The sequence below is a fragment of the Dermacentor silvarum genome, chromosome 8, assembly GCF_013339745.2.
Source record: "Dermacentor silvarum isolate Dsil-2018 chromosome 8, BIME_Dsil_1.4, whole genome shotgun sequence".
Taxonomy (NCBI): domain Eukaryota; kingdom Metazoa; phylum Arthropoda; class Arachnida; order Ixodida; family Ixodidae; genus Dermacentor; species Dermacentor silvarum.
This window is the reverse complement of record NC_051161.1, coordinates 7,546,908-7,563,654: the sequence shown is the minus strand read 5'-3', so window position 1 is coordinate 7,563,654 and position 16,747 is coordinate 7,546,908. Positions and strand designations below refer to the sequence as shown.

Genomic DNA, 16,747 nt, shown 5'->3' with positions numbered 1-16,747 from the left:
AGCGACGGTCGCGGAAACAATTCTCGTAAGACAGGCTGCTTAATTACAAGAAGAAATCGCGTAACGCATATCGAACGTCAGTTATATGCGTAGAGCCATGGGGCTCCAGAACAAATCTAGGGACCACTATTTTTTGTTTTATTAATTTATTAGCGATGGCCGTTCCGAATCACTTAACGAGAGAAGTGTTATACGGGGTGGTCATCTTTAAGTTTTACGGATTAAAAAAAAGAACCCCTGTGGCAGATAGCATAATTCTTGTCCTTGAGCTAGATTATTCGAAGAGGCGTACATTACTAACGCGAGAAATTGCAATAAATATCCAGGTAATTAACGATAATTCACTAATTAACTTCCTTATTAATTACTTTGCGGCGCATATTGCAATTTACGAATCATAGCCGGTGACCTTGCAGGACGTATTCACTTGAAATTAATTTCCAGGATGACCTCAGTTTCGAGAAACTATTTCCCAACGTGTAGGACGAAATACATGGGCGTTCCAGTTGCTTTTGTGCTTCATTGCATAAAAGAGCGTTTTGTTAAAAAGTAAGTGGAACAAAATTGCATTTTTACGGCTAGTTTTATGGCGCATATCTTCAAACTGGTGTCATTCTGGAAATTAATTCCAGCTGGATACGCCTCTCATCTCACCGGCTACAATTCGTAAATTGCAATATGCGCCGTAAAGTAATCACTCAAAAAGTTAATTAGTGAATTTTTGTTAATTAATTGAATATTTGCTTCAATTTCTTGCGCAAGTAGTGTCCACCTCTAAATAATCCAGTTCAAGGGCTAGAATTATGTTATCTGCCACAGGCGATATTTCAAAATTCCGTAAAGCTTTAGAATTAATCACCGCGTATAAGCGACACTAACTCTGAACAGTACAGGAACGGCGGTAACGTCATTTGCTGAGAAGAATTCAAGCCACATTGAAATTGCCTAAGAAGTGAGAAGGCCACAAGTATAGATTGACAAACTGGCGCGACCTACCTTCGTACACGTTGGGTATTTGGTTCTCGAAATAGACAAGCGCTGGCAGTTCCTTGACGCCGTACTCCTGGGCCATGGCAATGTCGGTTGTCTTGACGAACTGGATTCCGTGGCGGTCTGTGTCGTCGTCAATGTTCTCCAGCTCATCCAGTACGCTTTTGCAATCCTCACATTCGGACCCGTCCGAATCTGGGAAGAGCGCAAGCGATGACTTGCAATAGCAGTGCAGTGACTGCTGCCTGGGACTAGCGGGAAACGGCTTCGGGAAATGTCTAGGGGCAAGCGTTGCCTGTGCGTAACGTGTCACAGACGCGTTAGACGTTAGCGCAAGCCTTAACACGCAGTGTTAAACGCCTCGACTTCTTATGGTAAGACATACACACAAAAAGAAAAAGAAGAAACGGAACGCATGCATGCGGCAGGAAGAAGAGACAGACATGAACGCTCGTGTCTTTCACTTCTTGCGCTCCGTTTGTTCTTTGTTTTTAACTGAATATGTCTAACAATGCATATAGGCCCAATACTCTCTTTCAAAACTGTCCCTATATAGTTGGTGTGTTTGTCTACCTGTGTGTATACGTGCTTTGTTACAATTCGTTATCAGTCCTTGTATTTAAAGGATAACACGAGTCGTAGAATTAGAACCTCTTCATGTCATCTCAAATACCCAATCTGAAGTAGCAAGTCCTTCATATAGCAGGGCTGACATCTTCAGCTTCCATTAAACTCTTTCTCTCTCTTGGTGAAAAAGTAAAGCACTTACAGAATAAAACCGCCAGATACTTCGCCGCCTTGATTAGCTTCTTCAGCCCTTCTCCGTCTACATCTTCGATGATTTCACTTCCGGGGTTCTTTTGCAGTAGAATCCACTCGAGGATGTGCTCGCCGTTCTTGAAGTCACCTTGAAGACAGAACATATGATGGCGCTTGGCACGACAGCTTAACTTTCGAGCTAAGCTTTCGTTATTCTTTTCGTGTGCCACATCTCGTAACTATGGAATTGCAAGCAACATTCTTATCAGAAAGAGTGCAAATCAGGGATCTGTATAGCGTGCACATAGTGTAATGTACGCCTTCTTTTTAACTGTGCGATAGAAGTAACATGTACGTACACGAAACTAGCTCCTTTACATTACACGCGTCCAAAGCTGTAATGATAGGGTGTTCGATAGGTTCTGTTAGATTCCGCGTGTGTTCGTGGTGCAAGACATGTAGGGCACTAACAAGAGACAGGGTGTCACAGAAGGGACATTATTGCGTTTTCCGTGTGTCGTGTCTTGCCTAATTCCGTGTTTTACAGCGAGTACCTGATAGCCTTCGTGGGTAAAATTTTGAGTCTTCAATTGAGCTCTTTCACAGCAGCGTGCTTCAGCAAGGCTTGGCATTCACGTTTGGCCGCGTAATATAGAGGAAGCGTACAAGGTGAGAAAAGTAAGAAGCGGGCCCACCATGCTGCATACTCACGTAGTCGCGCACTGTGTATGAGTGAACAGGCGTACAGTCTTGGCTAGTGCCTGTCTTTGCGAGGAGACGCTAGAAGACATTCTATGCGACTGTCCTGAATATAATGTTACGCGACAGTCCCTGGCGTCCGTTCTAGCCCACCTTGACCATAGACCTATGTCAGTTGAAACGATTCTCACATGTCGTCGACAGAAGACATCACAGCTGAAGGCGACGAAGGGGCTACTTAGATGTTTAAAAGAAATGGTCTTGTGACAGTGATGTCACGTACCACGCAAGAGTGACGGACTGTGACTGACGATGTGTGTGCTGTGCTATGTGCTCTCTCTCTCCTCCCCATCTTTCATTCCCCCTCATCCCGCTCCCATGTGTAGGGTAGCAAACCGGTTGTGCCAAATTGGTTAACCTCCCTGCCTTTCCTTCTCCACTCTTTCCTTCCTTCCTTCCTAAACCTAGTTTGCGGGAGTACTCGACCAATATGTCTCCGGTCTTACCACTGCCGCATGCACTTCATACAGCCGCCTACACTTTCATTGTTCTTTTCATAGGTGTAAAACAGTAAAAATATCGGCCTCGTGCTCACGTGATAAGCGTTAGGGCTAACAGCCGATGCACAATATCACCTACGCGCAATATTTACAACATATGTTAGTGCTCTACAAGTGTTATTGGCGCGATACTATTGAACGGGTAATGTAACTTGTCTCTTCGCGTCTTGCCCCCATGTCTGTGCCGTCTTCTTGCGAAAAAAAAAAAAGGAAAAGAAAGCTGGCCATTCGCGCATGAAAAATGGGCAAATGATGCGTTAGCCAGCATGGCGTGCCCGTGTCGGTCGACCACGCGGTCACACTTCTGTATGACCGCGCTCGGGCGATATCGATTCGTGCCTCGTTCTCGGCCATCTTTCGAGGCCGCCGCCCCCTGGCGGGATGGGCCGAGAACTGGCGCGTTACTTTTCTCCTTTGTACAGGGGTGGCATGCAGCTACTGTATGCGTGCACACCACCGTCGTCACCGGAGGAGAGCCACCGACCAGCGTAGATGACGGGATCCTTGTCGTCGTTGCGGAAGAACAGGATGGCCGGGATGGCGAACACGCCGTACTTCTTGGCGAGCGCCATGTCGTCGATCTTCACCATGTTGATGCCGTGCGCGTCCGCGTCGTCGTCGATCTTCTCGAGCTCCTCGAGAACCTTCACGCATTGCTTGCAGCCCGTCTTGCTGTCTGCGTATGCCAAGACGCCCCGTTTCAGCCAAATAACGTGCACAGCTCTCCTTCTTTTCTTTCTCTGTCTCTCTTTATGTATATTAAACACTCAATTGTTAGAAGAAATCGACGTTGTTGGTAGCACCGCATGGCCTTTACACCTTTCCTCATATACGAAAAACATCACGGACACGTGTAACCACGGACGGAGGCGGAAGAACACCTACACGGCTCTCCGTTTCTTCCTTGCTGTTCGTTTGTTTTCCAGCGCTCTTTTCTAAACACGATACTTTTACAAGAAGTTGGAGCCACTCACCTTTCGAGCACCTATTACTATGCCAAATATGCTACCGTTATTTACAATCTGTAATGGACCTCAAGCCCTCCCTAAGGAAAAAGCTCAGGGCTTACTGGCAGCAGTTGTGGGATAAAGAAACAGAAAATAAACTACATGTTATCAAGCCGTATCTTGGCAACTGACCGCCGGTATCAAAGAACCGCCGTACACAAGTAACACTTTGCAGACTTAGGACACACACGCAGTACACACGCATACCTCTTGTCCGGTGGTGATCCACCCACGTGTGATAAATGTGGTGAGCCACTTACCGTGCTTCACATCCTGCTACAATGCACTGAATTAGACGCTAACAGGAAAAAGCATTTTCCATCACCACACCGGCAGCAAATTCCACTTCATACTTTAATGATCATAGGTATAGAACCTCCCTTTAAATATCAATCCTTGTTAGAATTTTAAAAAGATGTACATAGTTTTCATGTTATAGCCATAGGAAATCCGCAGCACGGCCTCTTAACAGAGGTTTCTGCTGTGGTAGCTGCGTTCAAAGAAAGCACCTGCCTCCCAGCCTTTGGGATCAAAGGCCTTAAGAAGGCATACGTGCTATTTCCGTACTCTCACATTTTAGCCCCATCATCACTTGTCATTCGTACTTTACCCATAGACCACTCCATGTAATACTGTCATAATTTTATACTATATATCGTTTTACGCTTCTACGATAGCGATTGATTTTAGGCCACTTCACAGCCATGTTATAACCATCCCATCATCGCAACTGACCAATCAGCGCTTAACACAACATTATCAGTCATGGCGCTCTTTGGCCACACCTAGCTGGCCCTTGCGCCACAAGAAAAAAAAAACACAAAAAAGACATATAATCATCATAGATTTTCAAAACGAGTGTTTAAAAAAATGTCTTGTTTTTTTTTCTTTTTTTTATAAGTTCATCAGCACTTCCTGACAGGGAAAATATATTTGGAGGACCTGCGTGGTTGGGGATGATTTTCTCGGCCGCGGGCCGACGCCGGATTTTCTGCGACACGGGGCCGCGTTAAAAAATGCTTATTCAGCATCCGGAAACATGTTCATCGGGAAACGTTTCCTATTAATGTAGTCGAGTGGCCATGACGCTCTGCTACTGAGCACGAGGTCGCAGGTTCCTTTGCCGGCAGCGGCGGCCGTTATAAGTGCAAATGCGGCATGCAAGTAAGATCGACTCTATTCCGGAACCCCCCAGTACGCGCGTCGTTTTTTTTTTTTTTTATTGTTGATATGATATAAGGAGATGTTGACGCACAAATAAGGCGCCGGCTACTCCTTAGATCTTCAATGTGCCTAACCTACAACATACAAGGTTCAAGATTACATGTCAAACAACCTTCTCGTACATTATATAGCCCGTGTGATGCTTTAGGGTGCTAAACGCCATCAATCGATAACTGTTACCAATGTACACTTACGGTGTTCACACCTGTCTCTCACTCAGAAAGCAATGTGTTACCGCCGTCGTTACCGTCTTTTTCGATAACTAATGGGGCCGTTTCCCCATCTCTCTTTCTTTTTGGCGGCCGGCATCACCCCCGTATCCTAAATACCGCGTCCAGTAAAAAAAAAAAAAAAAAAAAAAAAAAAAAAAAAAAAAAAAAAAGAGTGAGATAAACATCGTGTCACACTTCCTTGTCGTGGCCGTCGAGATTACTTCTTTCTCTGACCCACGCAACGACCCCATAAAGCACATCATTATACTCATGCGCATAGCAGAGCAAGCAGTCAGAGCACACGCTAGCGCCGAATAGCCCATAGTCGAGTAGAAACGAGTCTAAAAATGTTCAGGATCGAGAGATCTTATTTTGCTTCCCGGCTGGAAGTGCAGAATTTCTTTTTCACGTTTCTTTACCTTATGAGTGGCGACGAATATTGACCGGCAATATTTTGCGGGACAGGCTAGAACGTATGACGTTGGTCAGACGTTGGCTATTTTAGCTGAACATTTTTTTTTTTTTGATGCGTTGAACTTTCACTTATCTGTCTTATTATTATCTTTCGAACTAATGATCCTAGGAAGAAATAAAAAGAAATGCTTGCGTGCGTACGTCTCTGCTTCCATGAGAAGACGGTATTCATGCTACTGCTTCCATTTATACCATTAGGATGTGTTTCTTGACATCTCATAAATGTAGTACTATATCGAAGGAAGAGATCATGTTATTAATGAAATCTTGAGTTTGGTTGAGAGTCTCTCGCCAGCTCAAACAGAAAGCGGGTGACAAACGAGGCCACTGCAGAACGAGAGATTACGTTGCCGGTGTCTCGTGATCGGTTTCATGTCACTTCAAGGTACCGCAGAAACCAGCTTACAGAAGAACACGGTCAGGTACTCAGACTTGGCCAGGATCCTTTCGAACATCCGCCTGTTCACTCTCTCGATGGCGTCATCCATTTCCATGTTTTCTGGATTGGTGAGCCACTCCAGCACTTCCTCTTCGTCGAAAAGATCTCCTGTCCATGGAAAAATACAATACGCTGTTTAGAGAAGGGGCAAGGACGTGATCTACCTGTACAGCAGGACAAACGTTATTCGCGCAACGTTCAATGGTGCTTAGCTTCTGGGATGACTTTCCGCTCAGTACAATATTAGACATTCACACTTGCTCGCTTTGCAATTACGAAGCGGGTATTTTCCATGTGATTCGTCGGCATACCTTGTGGATGCATACTTTAGCACGGTATTACTGTTGATGGCAGGAAACTCTCTTGTGCAGAAATTCCAAGCTTCTTTATTTTCTCCATATATAGCTTACTAACAAAACAAATTTGGAGTGCTTGTTTTAAGATTAACGCACGTAAGAACATGAATCATGGGACCCGCAAATCTAGAGATTTAGTATAGCGTAAAATACTTGCGTTAGCGGGCGACGCAAGGCTAATGCTATCGTACGCTACTGATGGAGGTGCAATGCTTTTCTTTTTTCTTTTTGTAATTATTCGGCGATTTCACCATCATCTTCATCATTACCACGATTAATTACCGCTTGTTTGTTGTGAAGCATTCTTGCGGACGTTCGAATACGTGAACCTGGACACTGGTTCTTATCCCCCATGTTTGGTATAGTGACAGTGCATGTAAACGAACACAGCTATGCAGGTGTTGTTTCTGAAGCGCACCTCTTGATAGACGAGCACGGGAATTATTTCGGGACAGCGAAAAACAAAAGCAGTGCATCTTCTACCCTGAACGACGGAGATTTCTGTCGCTTACTTTCATTTCATAGCGGTCATCTGCGAAGCCTTACTCGTACAAAACTACACTCGAAAGAACTGAAGAAGCAGGAATTTCGCGCTCGGCACTTGATGTCCTATAATCAGAAAAATAATTTTGCCTTTTACATTTATTGCATTTCTCTCCGTCACTTGCGTGTTCTTTGGGGGACCAAACTCTACGTATGCGGCAGCTCAAAACGGATCAGGGCGCGAGACGGATGTGCTTGTATGCACGATGAACGAGGCTGCGAAGCACCTCGTTCATAATGCTGCACAACTTTACTCAGTTGATATACACAGCGATTGGGAAAACAACACTGCTGTAGCGGGACGAGAGGAAGAACGACAAGGCTGTTGTCAGTCACCGCGTCGTCTTGTTCTTGCTCGTCCTGCTTCAGTGCTGCTGTTTTCCAGTTGCGACACGTCTTAATCCCGCTGCATTCCTGCGCGCACAGTGAGGCAGCCGCTCACGACGCTCGCACCCTTGTCATCGCCTACGTCTCATTCTGTGATCCACTGTCCCATAAGGGCGCCTCCGACTACTGCTCCTCCTCTTTCAACTGTACGAGTTCATCTATACGTTCTGTAGCCCGTATATGTTCTCCAACGCATGGCTCACCGGTGAACCTGAGGTGTTTGCCGTGCCGGAAGTAGGCGAGTCCTGGCGGGTTCCGGATGCCGTACTTCTTGGCCATCAAGTTGTCCTGCATCTTGACCAGGTGCACCTCGTAGTCGCTGCAGTCGTCGTCGATGTTTTCCAAATGCAACAGCATCTCCTTGCTCTCGTCATCATCTTCTAGGTCTTCCAATGCAAATGAATGGTACATTCACACATTTCGCATATACTGCAATACTTAAGCACATGTTGTTGGAATGGGCGGGCATCAAGGAATAACGTATGCAGTACGCGAGACACACGAGAAGATAACATGTTTCTCTATAGACACAGTGCATTGAACGAATGAAGGTTGAGAAAAGATCTGTGTCTCGGAAATGACCAATACTGCTCATGCTGGAGGAAGTAAACCTTGCTGCGATTCAACCGGATGTGAACATTGTGAAACCGTTAAGAGCACATAAGCAGCATGGCAGGATCAGGAGTCTGATCTGTTGCTTGCATGCAGTTGGCCGGTGGTGGGCACGTTAAAGTGAGCGAAATCGATAGGCTTTCGAGAGATAAGCTTACTAATAAGGTTGGCATGTCCTGGCTAAGGTGCTCGTGTCGCAAAATGGTCATCGTCAAGCAATGTCACAATTTCTGTACTACCTTATTCAACAAGGTGAAACATTGAAGCTGAAATCAAAAGTCTGTTATTACCTCTTTTTGTCAGCATATACCGCTACAGTCCAGCTACCATCATATTCAAAGTATGCTCAGCCGATTACAATTTGAGCGGCGCACCAAACTTTGCATATATATATATATATATATATATATATATATATTGCGTTGAACGGACGTAGGCATAAAAATGAAAATAATTTCAAGCAAGCATTGCTTACAAAAGAAAACTGCCAAATAGTCGGTGTCGATGATCATTTTGTTGAGCATGTCCCTGTTGATGTTCTCGATGGTGTCTTCGTTCTTCTGCTGTACCAACCACTCCAGCACGTTCTCCTCCTTCGTGAGATCACCTGCGCGAAGAGGCGGGCGTCCTCGCTATAAATGCGCAGACCAGCAGGCCAGTTTGGCCCAGTCTGGCTAGTTTCAAATGAGTAGGCACGCACCCACGTAGATGCTTGGCGAGCCGTGCTCGAAGTAGACCAGGGACGGATACTCGGACACGCCGAGCTCCTTGGCGTACGCTTCGTCATCGATCTTGACGAAGTAGATGCCCTGCTTGTCGGTGTCGTCGTCGATGTTCTCCAGTTCCGCCAGCACCTTGTCACAGTCGGGACAGTCATCGGAGACTGTTTCGAAAAAAAAAAAAAAAAGACGGCATATATAAAGAGAGGGGGAAAACAGATATGCCGAGTGCGCTGTATCTAGGTGTATACTATTTACTTTGATTATTCATCTGCGGATCTTAGGGGCCGGTAACGAACACAGAAGAGACGTAAGAATAACTATCTCCGTGGCATCAGCCACCACCGCGTTAAAAATTGGAAGCTTATACTTTCCATCTATCCAGCTAGTCAGCCTAATGCTTTATCTCTTCTTGACGGGCGAGGATGGCACTGGAAAGGGCCATATTTTCGCGGTGCTTTAAGATGGATTATGAAAGCTGACCAAGCAATCCTAAAAATAATTTTGAGCACCTAACGTTTTTTAGAATATATATAACTTGAAGCAGCGTGAAGGGACGAGGGCATGAACAAGAAAACAACCACGACAGGACGAGCGCTGTGAACTCAAGATAAACCAACTCCACCATGGCAAGTTGTTACTAAAGATTTCTTCTACAATTCAAGATAAAGCAACTCGCCAAAATGAAGTTCACGTAACTACAAAGGTTCTTTAACGGGTACCTAAATGTAAGTGTTCGAGGAGTTTCACTTTCTTTCATTCCACTATCATCAAGTTTCACGTCAGTCATGCTGGCAGTTTCATTGAATTGTTCATAACTTTCTTAAAATTTGAAATACTGGAAACTTAACTATGTCGCCGTTTCCTGCAGAGCAATTGATTGTCACATTAGGCAGAATAAATTGAATGAGCACGCAATAATCGCAGACAAATCTACCCGACCAGTTTCGCATGCTTACGAGGCTACCTAATTTTTCCCATGGTGGTGGCGATGTCATAAATATTACCCACACTGATTCATGCCAGTATTTGCGGGGCAATGGTAGCTGTATATTCATTGTTTGCTTCAGTCTTGCATACATTGCTGCTACACTAGGCAGCATTTGTCAGCAATTCAAACAGCGCTGTATACAGTGCTGTATATTCATATTGGTTTAGTCTTGCGAGGGATAGAACTTCTGCTGACAGTTCCTCCGCTCGAGTTCCATTAACTTAGCGATAGAACTTTTGCTATTAACAGGCGCACAAGATTTCCACCGCTTGCCGAGAAAATGAACGCCCAAATGGAATGTGCCAAGGAGACATGCTGTTTCCTGTTGCTAGCAGCTCTGGGACCCCTTGAAAACGCCAGGTATAATGCACTTCCTATTGCCAGTACGTTCTGTCTTCGGTCACATCGTCCCGAAGCCTGTCGAACAGGTTATTCTACGCAAGGATGCTATGAAGTATCCAGCAATACGGTTCGTTCGCGAAGTATTGACAACACAGTCACGCGGGGGCCTTACAGAAAAAAACGGCGACGCTTTCCATGTCCTGCAAGAGCATCTCCAGCATCCTGCGATCGACGAGCTCGATCTCATCGTCGGACCTCTCCTTCATTTCAGTCAGCCACTTGAGCACTTGGTCTTCGTCCTTGAGGTTTCCTGCCGAACAAAGGAAGACCATTCCGGAGGCTTTCATTCCACGCGTAATAAACTGTGGGCACTTCACTAAACGAGCCTCGAAACAACCTGATTCACATTTTCCTGCGATGTGTCCTCACACTCCGCTACGATAATGTAATGGTTCTATTCCGGTGCTACTCCTTTTCGCTCTTCGTGAGTGGCCCGAGCGGCGCACAGTCCGCGATATGCTGGCTGTGAGTGATGAATGATAAAAAGTTGCCGCAGTTTCACCCGAAAGGCGAAGCACCAATTGCGATAGCAAATTAGTAGATAGCTATATGAAGTAAGGATAGTAGTTTTATCAGCTGTATAAACTTGTGTGCAGAAGTGGTTCGAACTGTTGTGCAGAAGTGGTTCGACTGCCACACTAGGCAGCATTTGTCAGCAGTGAGTGCAGAAAACAGAAGAATAGGTGCGGTGTTTCTGTGGCTCACCATCGTAGTACTGAGGAAACTTCTTCTTGAAGAACACCAGGGCAGGCAGCGAAACGATCTCGTAAGCCTTGGCTATCTTTGGGTCGGTGACCTTGACGAAGTCGATGTCCAATGCCTCTGCTTCGTCGTCGATGTTTTCGAGCTCGGCAAGAACCTTGTCGCATTCCGCGCACTTGGGCTTAGCTGCGTGATGTGAAATGATTGTAAGTGAAAATATCATCTACACTCGTGCCACGGATTCGATGTTAAATCGCAATGTGTAGTCGAGTGGCTTTTACAGTTATCGTATCAGTCACACACTGCAAAAATAAACGTTTTCACAAGTGCACCCTTGACATGGCGAGTTGACATCGCCAGCTGCTGCACAGTTGTTGCACAGATACTGCATATTAGTTTGCGAATAACTGTGCAGGAAATGGCGTCGGTAGGGGTGAGGATGACTACCAGTTAACCAAGAGAAAACTTACTGACAGTGGGAGAGTGGTACTGTCTGCGTTAGATTAGCGGTTTATAATCTTCACCGTTTTGCATTGCATAACATAATTTGTCGCAAATGTCGCATATATATGGCCGATCTACTGTAAAGGAATAATTTGTTATTGTCCCACCAACCGAGCCTATAGTTGATAATTCCTTCAATCTTTTTTGAGTGCTTGATCAGGAATGGTAGGTTATTTTCACGTAGGCCTAATTCTCGTGGAGCGATCGCAGTGCGCTATTTATCACCTGACCTGGGAGGTGAACCCTCAAACGCGACTTAAAACACTTGCGAGACTCACTGAAGAAAACTGCCACGTAGTCGCTAGTGCTCAGCAGTTTCTCCAACATCTTCTGGTTGACACTCTCTATTTGATCTGGGATGTCCAAGGTCTCCTCGCTCGTCATCCACTTCAGAATCTCATCTTCGTCCATAAGGTCTCCTGCATGAAAGCACCACGCGTCCGTTAACTCACAACCGAAGATGTACGTGATGTGCAGTGGGCCCCTGTCTTCCTTAAATAAGCCCCCTTCGCCTCTGGCGAAAGCCGAGTCCAATGCCTTCACATGACAACAGTAGTTCTATGCCGATCAAACTACGGCTGTCCCTCCGTTGAAACACTTGCGTAATTACGCACTTACCATCCTATCATGCTATCGACTGGAGTTCGTGGTCAGTCGACTGAAGCTATGTGAACCAAGGAACAGATTGTAAAACAGTCAAAACAAAAGCCTACCTTTGTAATGAACAGGCTGACCATTCCTGAACAAGACGATGGCCGGAAGACGGGTCACTCCGGCCTGCTTTTTGGCCAACTTGGTGTCATCGGTGGTCACGATAATTATGCCGTGATCGTCGGACTCGTCATCAATATTTTCGAGCTCTGCCAGGATTTTCGGGCACTCCTTGCAGTTATCAGGCGCTGCGATAAGAAAACACACGTCTCTGAATGAGACACACATGACGCGTAATTTACTGTGCGATAGCTGTGCGTGTTTTCATTTGTGCCACATTTCACCACTGCCCGACAGTTGCCAGACTGCTGGTGGAAAAGACTTTCAACACGATGGGCAATGAGTGAAACAAGGGATATTTTACTTCCTTCTGCACCGGTCACTTGCCAATGTGGGTGGCATATCTATAAGTAAAGTGTTCTAGCCAATTCATCATCATCATCATCATGAAAGCCTATAGCGGCCTGCCATGGGGCTTAAGGAACTGGCAGTCGACTGCTTCAGAGGCAGGGAAATGTAGCTGGAACTTCGCTACGACCAAATCCTCACATTAATAACAATAAGCACCGTGGGACGGAAACGCACCGAAGAACACCATGACGTATTCTTTTTGACGGAGCAGCATTTCCAGTATTTCTTCGGTGACCTCCTCAATGGTATCCTCTGACTTTTGGTGCAGGACCCACTTCAGGACCTCTTCTTCGTCTTTCAGATTGCCTGCGATGAAATACGCTGTAATTGACAGCAAATGTCTCTCGTAGCAACAAAGCAATAGCGAACGTCCTTGTAAACGTACGCGATTCGTCGCTCCGCACTGCCGCCGCCGATACTCGACATCGCGAGATCTCGAGTGGCGGGCTGCGGGGGCATTGCGGTTTGGATGTGCGCCAGAGGTGACTTATAATTTGCTAACGATGTTTGTGAAGAAGTCGGTTGAAGACCTAGCTTTGAATATATACATATAGCGGACGTGCGAGATATAAGATCAACAAAAAATAGATAGATCAGTAATCTAGTGAGACACTATTTCGTTTGGGACACAGCCTTCATCACTCTCAAATGCGTGCCGGGGATGCTTGAGTTTCGTTGCACAATTTGACGACAAGTTGGTGGAGCTCTTAGCTATAAGATACTCGAAGAGCTCTTAGCTATAAGCTATAAGAGACGAAGAGCTCTTAGCTATAAGAGATCAAACAAGAGGTGAAAGGCAGAGAGGTTAACCAGACTAGGATTCCGGTTGGCTACTCTGCACAGGGGGATGGGGTAAGGGCAGAAAAAATGAAAAAGGAAGAGAAGATAAAAAATAGAACGCATCAGTTCGCACACTATATATTTTCGATCAGTGCCCTTGATTTAAAAAATAAGACTAGCGCTTTTAAATCAGTTCGGGCTGACATCAGCTGCAACCAGGGTCCAAGGATTCTGGCTTCCGTTGGCATTATGGCTTACGCACAAAGACGCACCTTCGTAGACGTTTGGGATCTTGTCCTCGAAGTACACGATGGCAGGCAGCTCGTCGAGGATGCCGAAGTCCTTGGCCACGCTGTCGTCGTCGATCTTGACGAAGGGGACGTTGTGCTTGTCCAGGTCGTCATCAATGTTCTCCAGCTCAGCGAGGACCTCGGCACTTGCTTTGTCGTCCTTGTCATCTGAAGGATAGAGCCCGCATGCACCGGCGAGTGCGAAATGTTTATGGGCGCAAAGTATCTCATGCTGATTTGACCTAAACGAGACTTTACTATTGTTTTCCTCTCTAGGCGAGCGGAACTTCTAGAATGAGGGTCATTTTGTAAGCAGCTCCTTGTCATGAATGTTTTCCTATCGCCTCGGACACCTCCTGGGCTACATTACGAAACAATAATGCCTCTTGAATCTATTATTCTTTAGATCCTCGATTCGTAGCCTTAATTCAAACTTACAATCCCTCTAAATTAATCGCCACCGCTTCTAGCGCATGAAAAAAAAAAAAAAAAAACGAAGGCGTTCAATAGGTCTAATCGTACGCAGCAAAATCGGGACAGCATAGTTAGTTTACCCGAACTGTCACCACGTGGTGCACCGGGGCCTTCCCTGCTAGGCACCTACCAGGTTTTCTAACTTTGGAACCCCCAGAATGACATGGACGTGTGGCACCATGAAGTTATTGTAATAATCAGCTAGTAAACGAAAGTTTAGTACGGTGGGGCTGGTATGGAGCGAGCGAACTGGCCTTATCACAAATCATGACCCGCGGTAAACCTTCAGCCACCGCTTGCGCAGAGAGTTCTTGGCGAGGACAAGGTTATATTTACCACAAAGCGCTATCTTTCGAACCTACAAATTGGGACTCCAATTTTAAACATCGTTCAGGAAGTCTAGACAGCGCTTCGCCCGTTTCTTTGTGTTTGTCCTGTCCCATACGTTGTTTTCTGCTTGGCAACAATTCCACGCACTTGTGAGCTTCGCTTTCCGAAATCTTTTTATTTTTTCAATTTAACACACGTCATATTGTATAGTGCCATATAGAAAGAGTAGCCCTGTTTAGTGAATGAACTGCAAGGCGTTAATTGGACAGGACTTACTTTCACCCATTTTATGCAGTCACGAAAAATTAAGTCAACAAATTTCATTTACATACCCTCAGACAGTGTCCAAACTCGCAGTAGATATGAGATGTACTAGGTTGCACTATTATAGAATTTTTGTGCGCTTGAATAAAAGCAAAGAACGATGAAGCTGGGGTATGCTTCATGTGATCTCATATAAGGACGCCTAGCGCCCTTAGAGTAACACTTATGAGTTGAATTTATGTAATGGGCATCTTTATCGCCTTTTTGTCTAGTCTTACGGGTCATCTGTAGACGTGCTGTACATTAAAATAAAGTATTGATGCAAAGCAAATGAACAGTGACTTACAGAACAAGACTACCAGGAAAGGGTTTTCGTCTATAAGCTCGAACAGCATCTTCTCTGTAATTTCCTCAATTTCTTCTGATTCTTTTTGCTTGATAAACCAGGCTAGGACTTTGTCTTCATCCATCAAGTCTCCTGAAAAAAAAAGTGCGTCGTTCACATCACAAGGTGTGTCACGATTTATGTTTCGGAATAACACACGCAAGTGAATCACGTTCCGCGTATGTGTGTGTAATTTGCATGCTATAAACCCGTGAACCTGTGCCGCTTCAATAGCAGAGGCGAGTCCGGGAAATGTGGGGAGAAACGCAGGGGAACCGCCGCTCTCGTTCGCTTTCTCGTAGACCACCGGTCATTGAAACAGGCGGCGAACCACATGCGGCACAGCTAGGAGACGCTGTGAATGCAGAATTTTGACGCCGCTTGTGACACAATTTCGACGCAACTGTGAGATAAGTGACGCCGGTATCACGCATTCTGATATTGCAATGTCCTGCCAACGGCTTGTTCTGTAGCCCAGAATCGGTCTTATTAAGGCGAAAGCCATAGACGGCTCAAGGGACGAAAATTTGATCTTCCGGCGTTATGGCACCAAAATTCAACGGCACAATAAATTGATGGTACCACCCACGATCATTGGTGGGAGTCGAACCCACGACCTTTGGTGTTAATTATGGTGAAGGTAATGAAGGAACAGTTCATTAATATATAGTTAATTAAGGCACTCGCATCGACCTTTGGTGGTATTCGAAAAGACTTGGGGATATGGGTGAACCGGCAATATCTCCAAGTTGGATTCCAATTGACATCGAGAAGGTCGAGAGTCGAACCCACACCTTTATTGTTAATTAAGGCGAAGTTAATTAAGGCATAGCTAATTAAGATACAGGTAATGAAGGCACACGTACCCACGACCTTTGATGGGAGAAAACAAGTAATAGGAAGTGACAACGCATTAGAATGCAAATGTCAAGAAATGTAATGAACATCTCGTGTGCGCGTAGGCTTTCGCTTTCATCCTCTTTAGCGTACGCCAAAGTGACTGTGACTTTTGTTTTCTGTTTCGGCACAGCGCGATGCCCGATTCAATACCGCTTGGCCTCGTAACATGTCACTTGTCAGGTAGAAGGAGCGGGCAAGCTGACAGCGCTGGCACTTTGACCCCTCCCCCCATTTGCGCTTACGCCTGCGTACGCCTCTGCCACAGGGTTGCGCCGTGAAATACGGACGCCACTGCGGGTAACTGGGCACGCGTGGCGCCTTTGTTTTGTGCTCCCCTTCCAAGTTCCTCCGGCCTCTTAGGCAGCGCATGCTTAGTAGCCAGCATTTCTCTACCGTGGCGTCCTGCAGCAAACGGCACAAACTCATCCAAAAGCACACCGCTTCTGTGCTCTAGACAATGTGGCAGCGCGTAGATTTGCGGACGAATGGAACGGAGTCGGCCGCGCTCTTTTTAAGTTCACTTTCTCCCATACAAAAGCAGATACCAGCGCGTTTTAGCTATAGCTTTTGAGCCAGCACAGCGGCAACGCCATTTTTTTCAGTGAGTTTCAGTTGGGTTAGT

General features: G+C 45.8%; 1 protein-coding gene across 3 annotated transcripts in view; it reads right to left on the bottom strand.

Moving 5' to 3' along the window:
- LOC119460576 (uncharacterized) overlaps positions 1-16,747 on the bottom strand; it is a 100,540-nt gene that overhangs the window by 16,303 nt on the left and 67,490 nt on the right. For 2 of the 3 annotated variants that reach the window (XM_037721534.2, XM_037721536.2), the window contains exons 13-26: positions 15,187-15,318; positions 13,755-13,940; positions 12,877-13,008; positions 12,294-12,479; positions 11,859-11,999; positions 11,080-11,262; positions 10,487-10,624; positions 8,963-9,145; positions 8,738-8,869; positions 7,854-8,036; positions 6,332-6,472; positions 3,463-3,684; positions 1,760-1,897; positions 997-1,185 (exon numbers count right to left, since the gene is read on the bottom strand). In XM_037721534.2, the coding sequence (XP_037577462.1) occupies positions 997-1,185; positions 1,760-1,897; positions 3,463-3,684; positions 6,332-6,472; positions 7,854-8,036; positions 8,738-8,869; positions 8,963-9,145; positions 10,487-10,624; positions 11,080-11,262; positions 11,859-11,999; positions 12,294-12,479; positions 12,877-13,008; positions 13,755-13,940; positions 15,187-15,318 (2,286 nt within the window). The remainder of the gene's footprint in view (positions 1-996; positions 1,186-1,759; positions 1,898-3,462; positions 3,685-6,331; positions 6,473-7,853; positions 8,037-8,737; positions 8,870-8,962; positions 9,146-10,486; positions 10,625-11,079; positions 11,263-11,858; positions 12,000-12,293; positions 12,480-12,876; positions 13,009-13,754; positions 13,941-15,186; positions 15,319-16,747) is intronic. The other variant, XM_037721535.2, reaches the window with a different exon arrangement.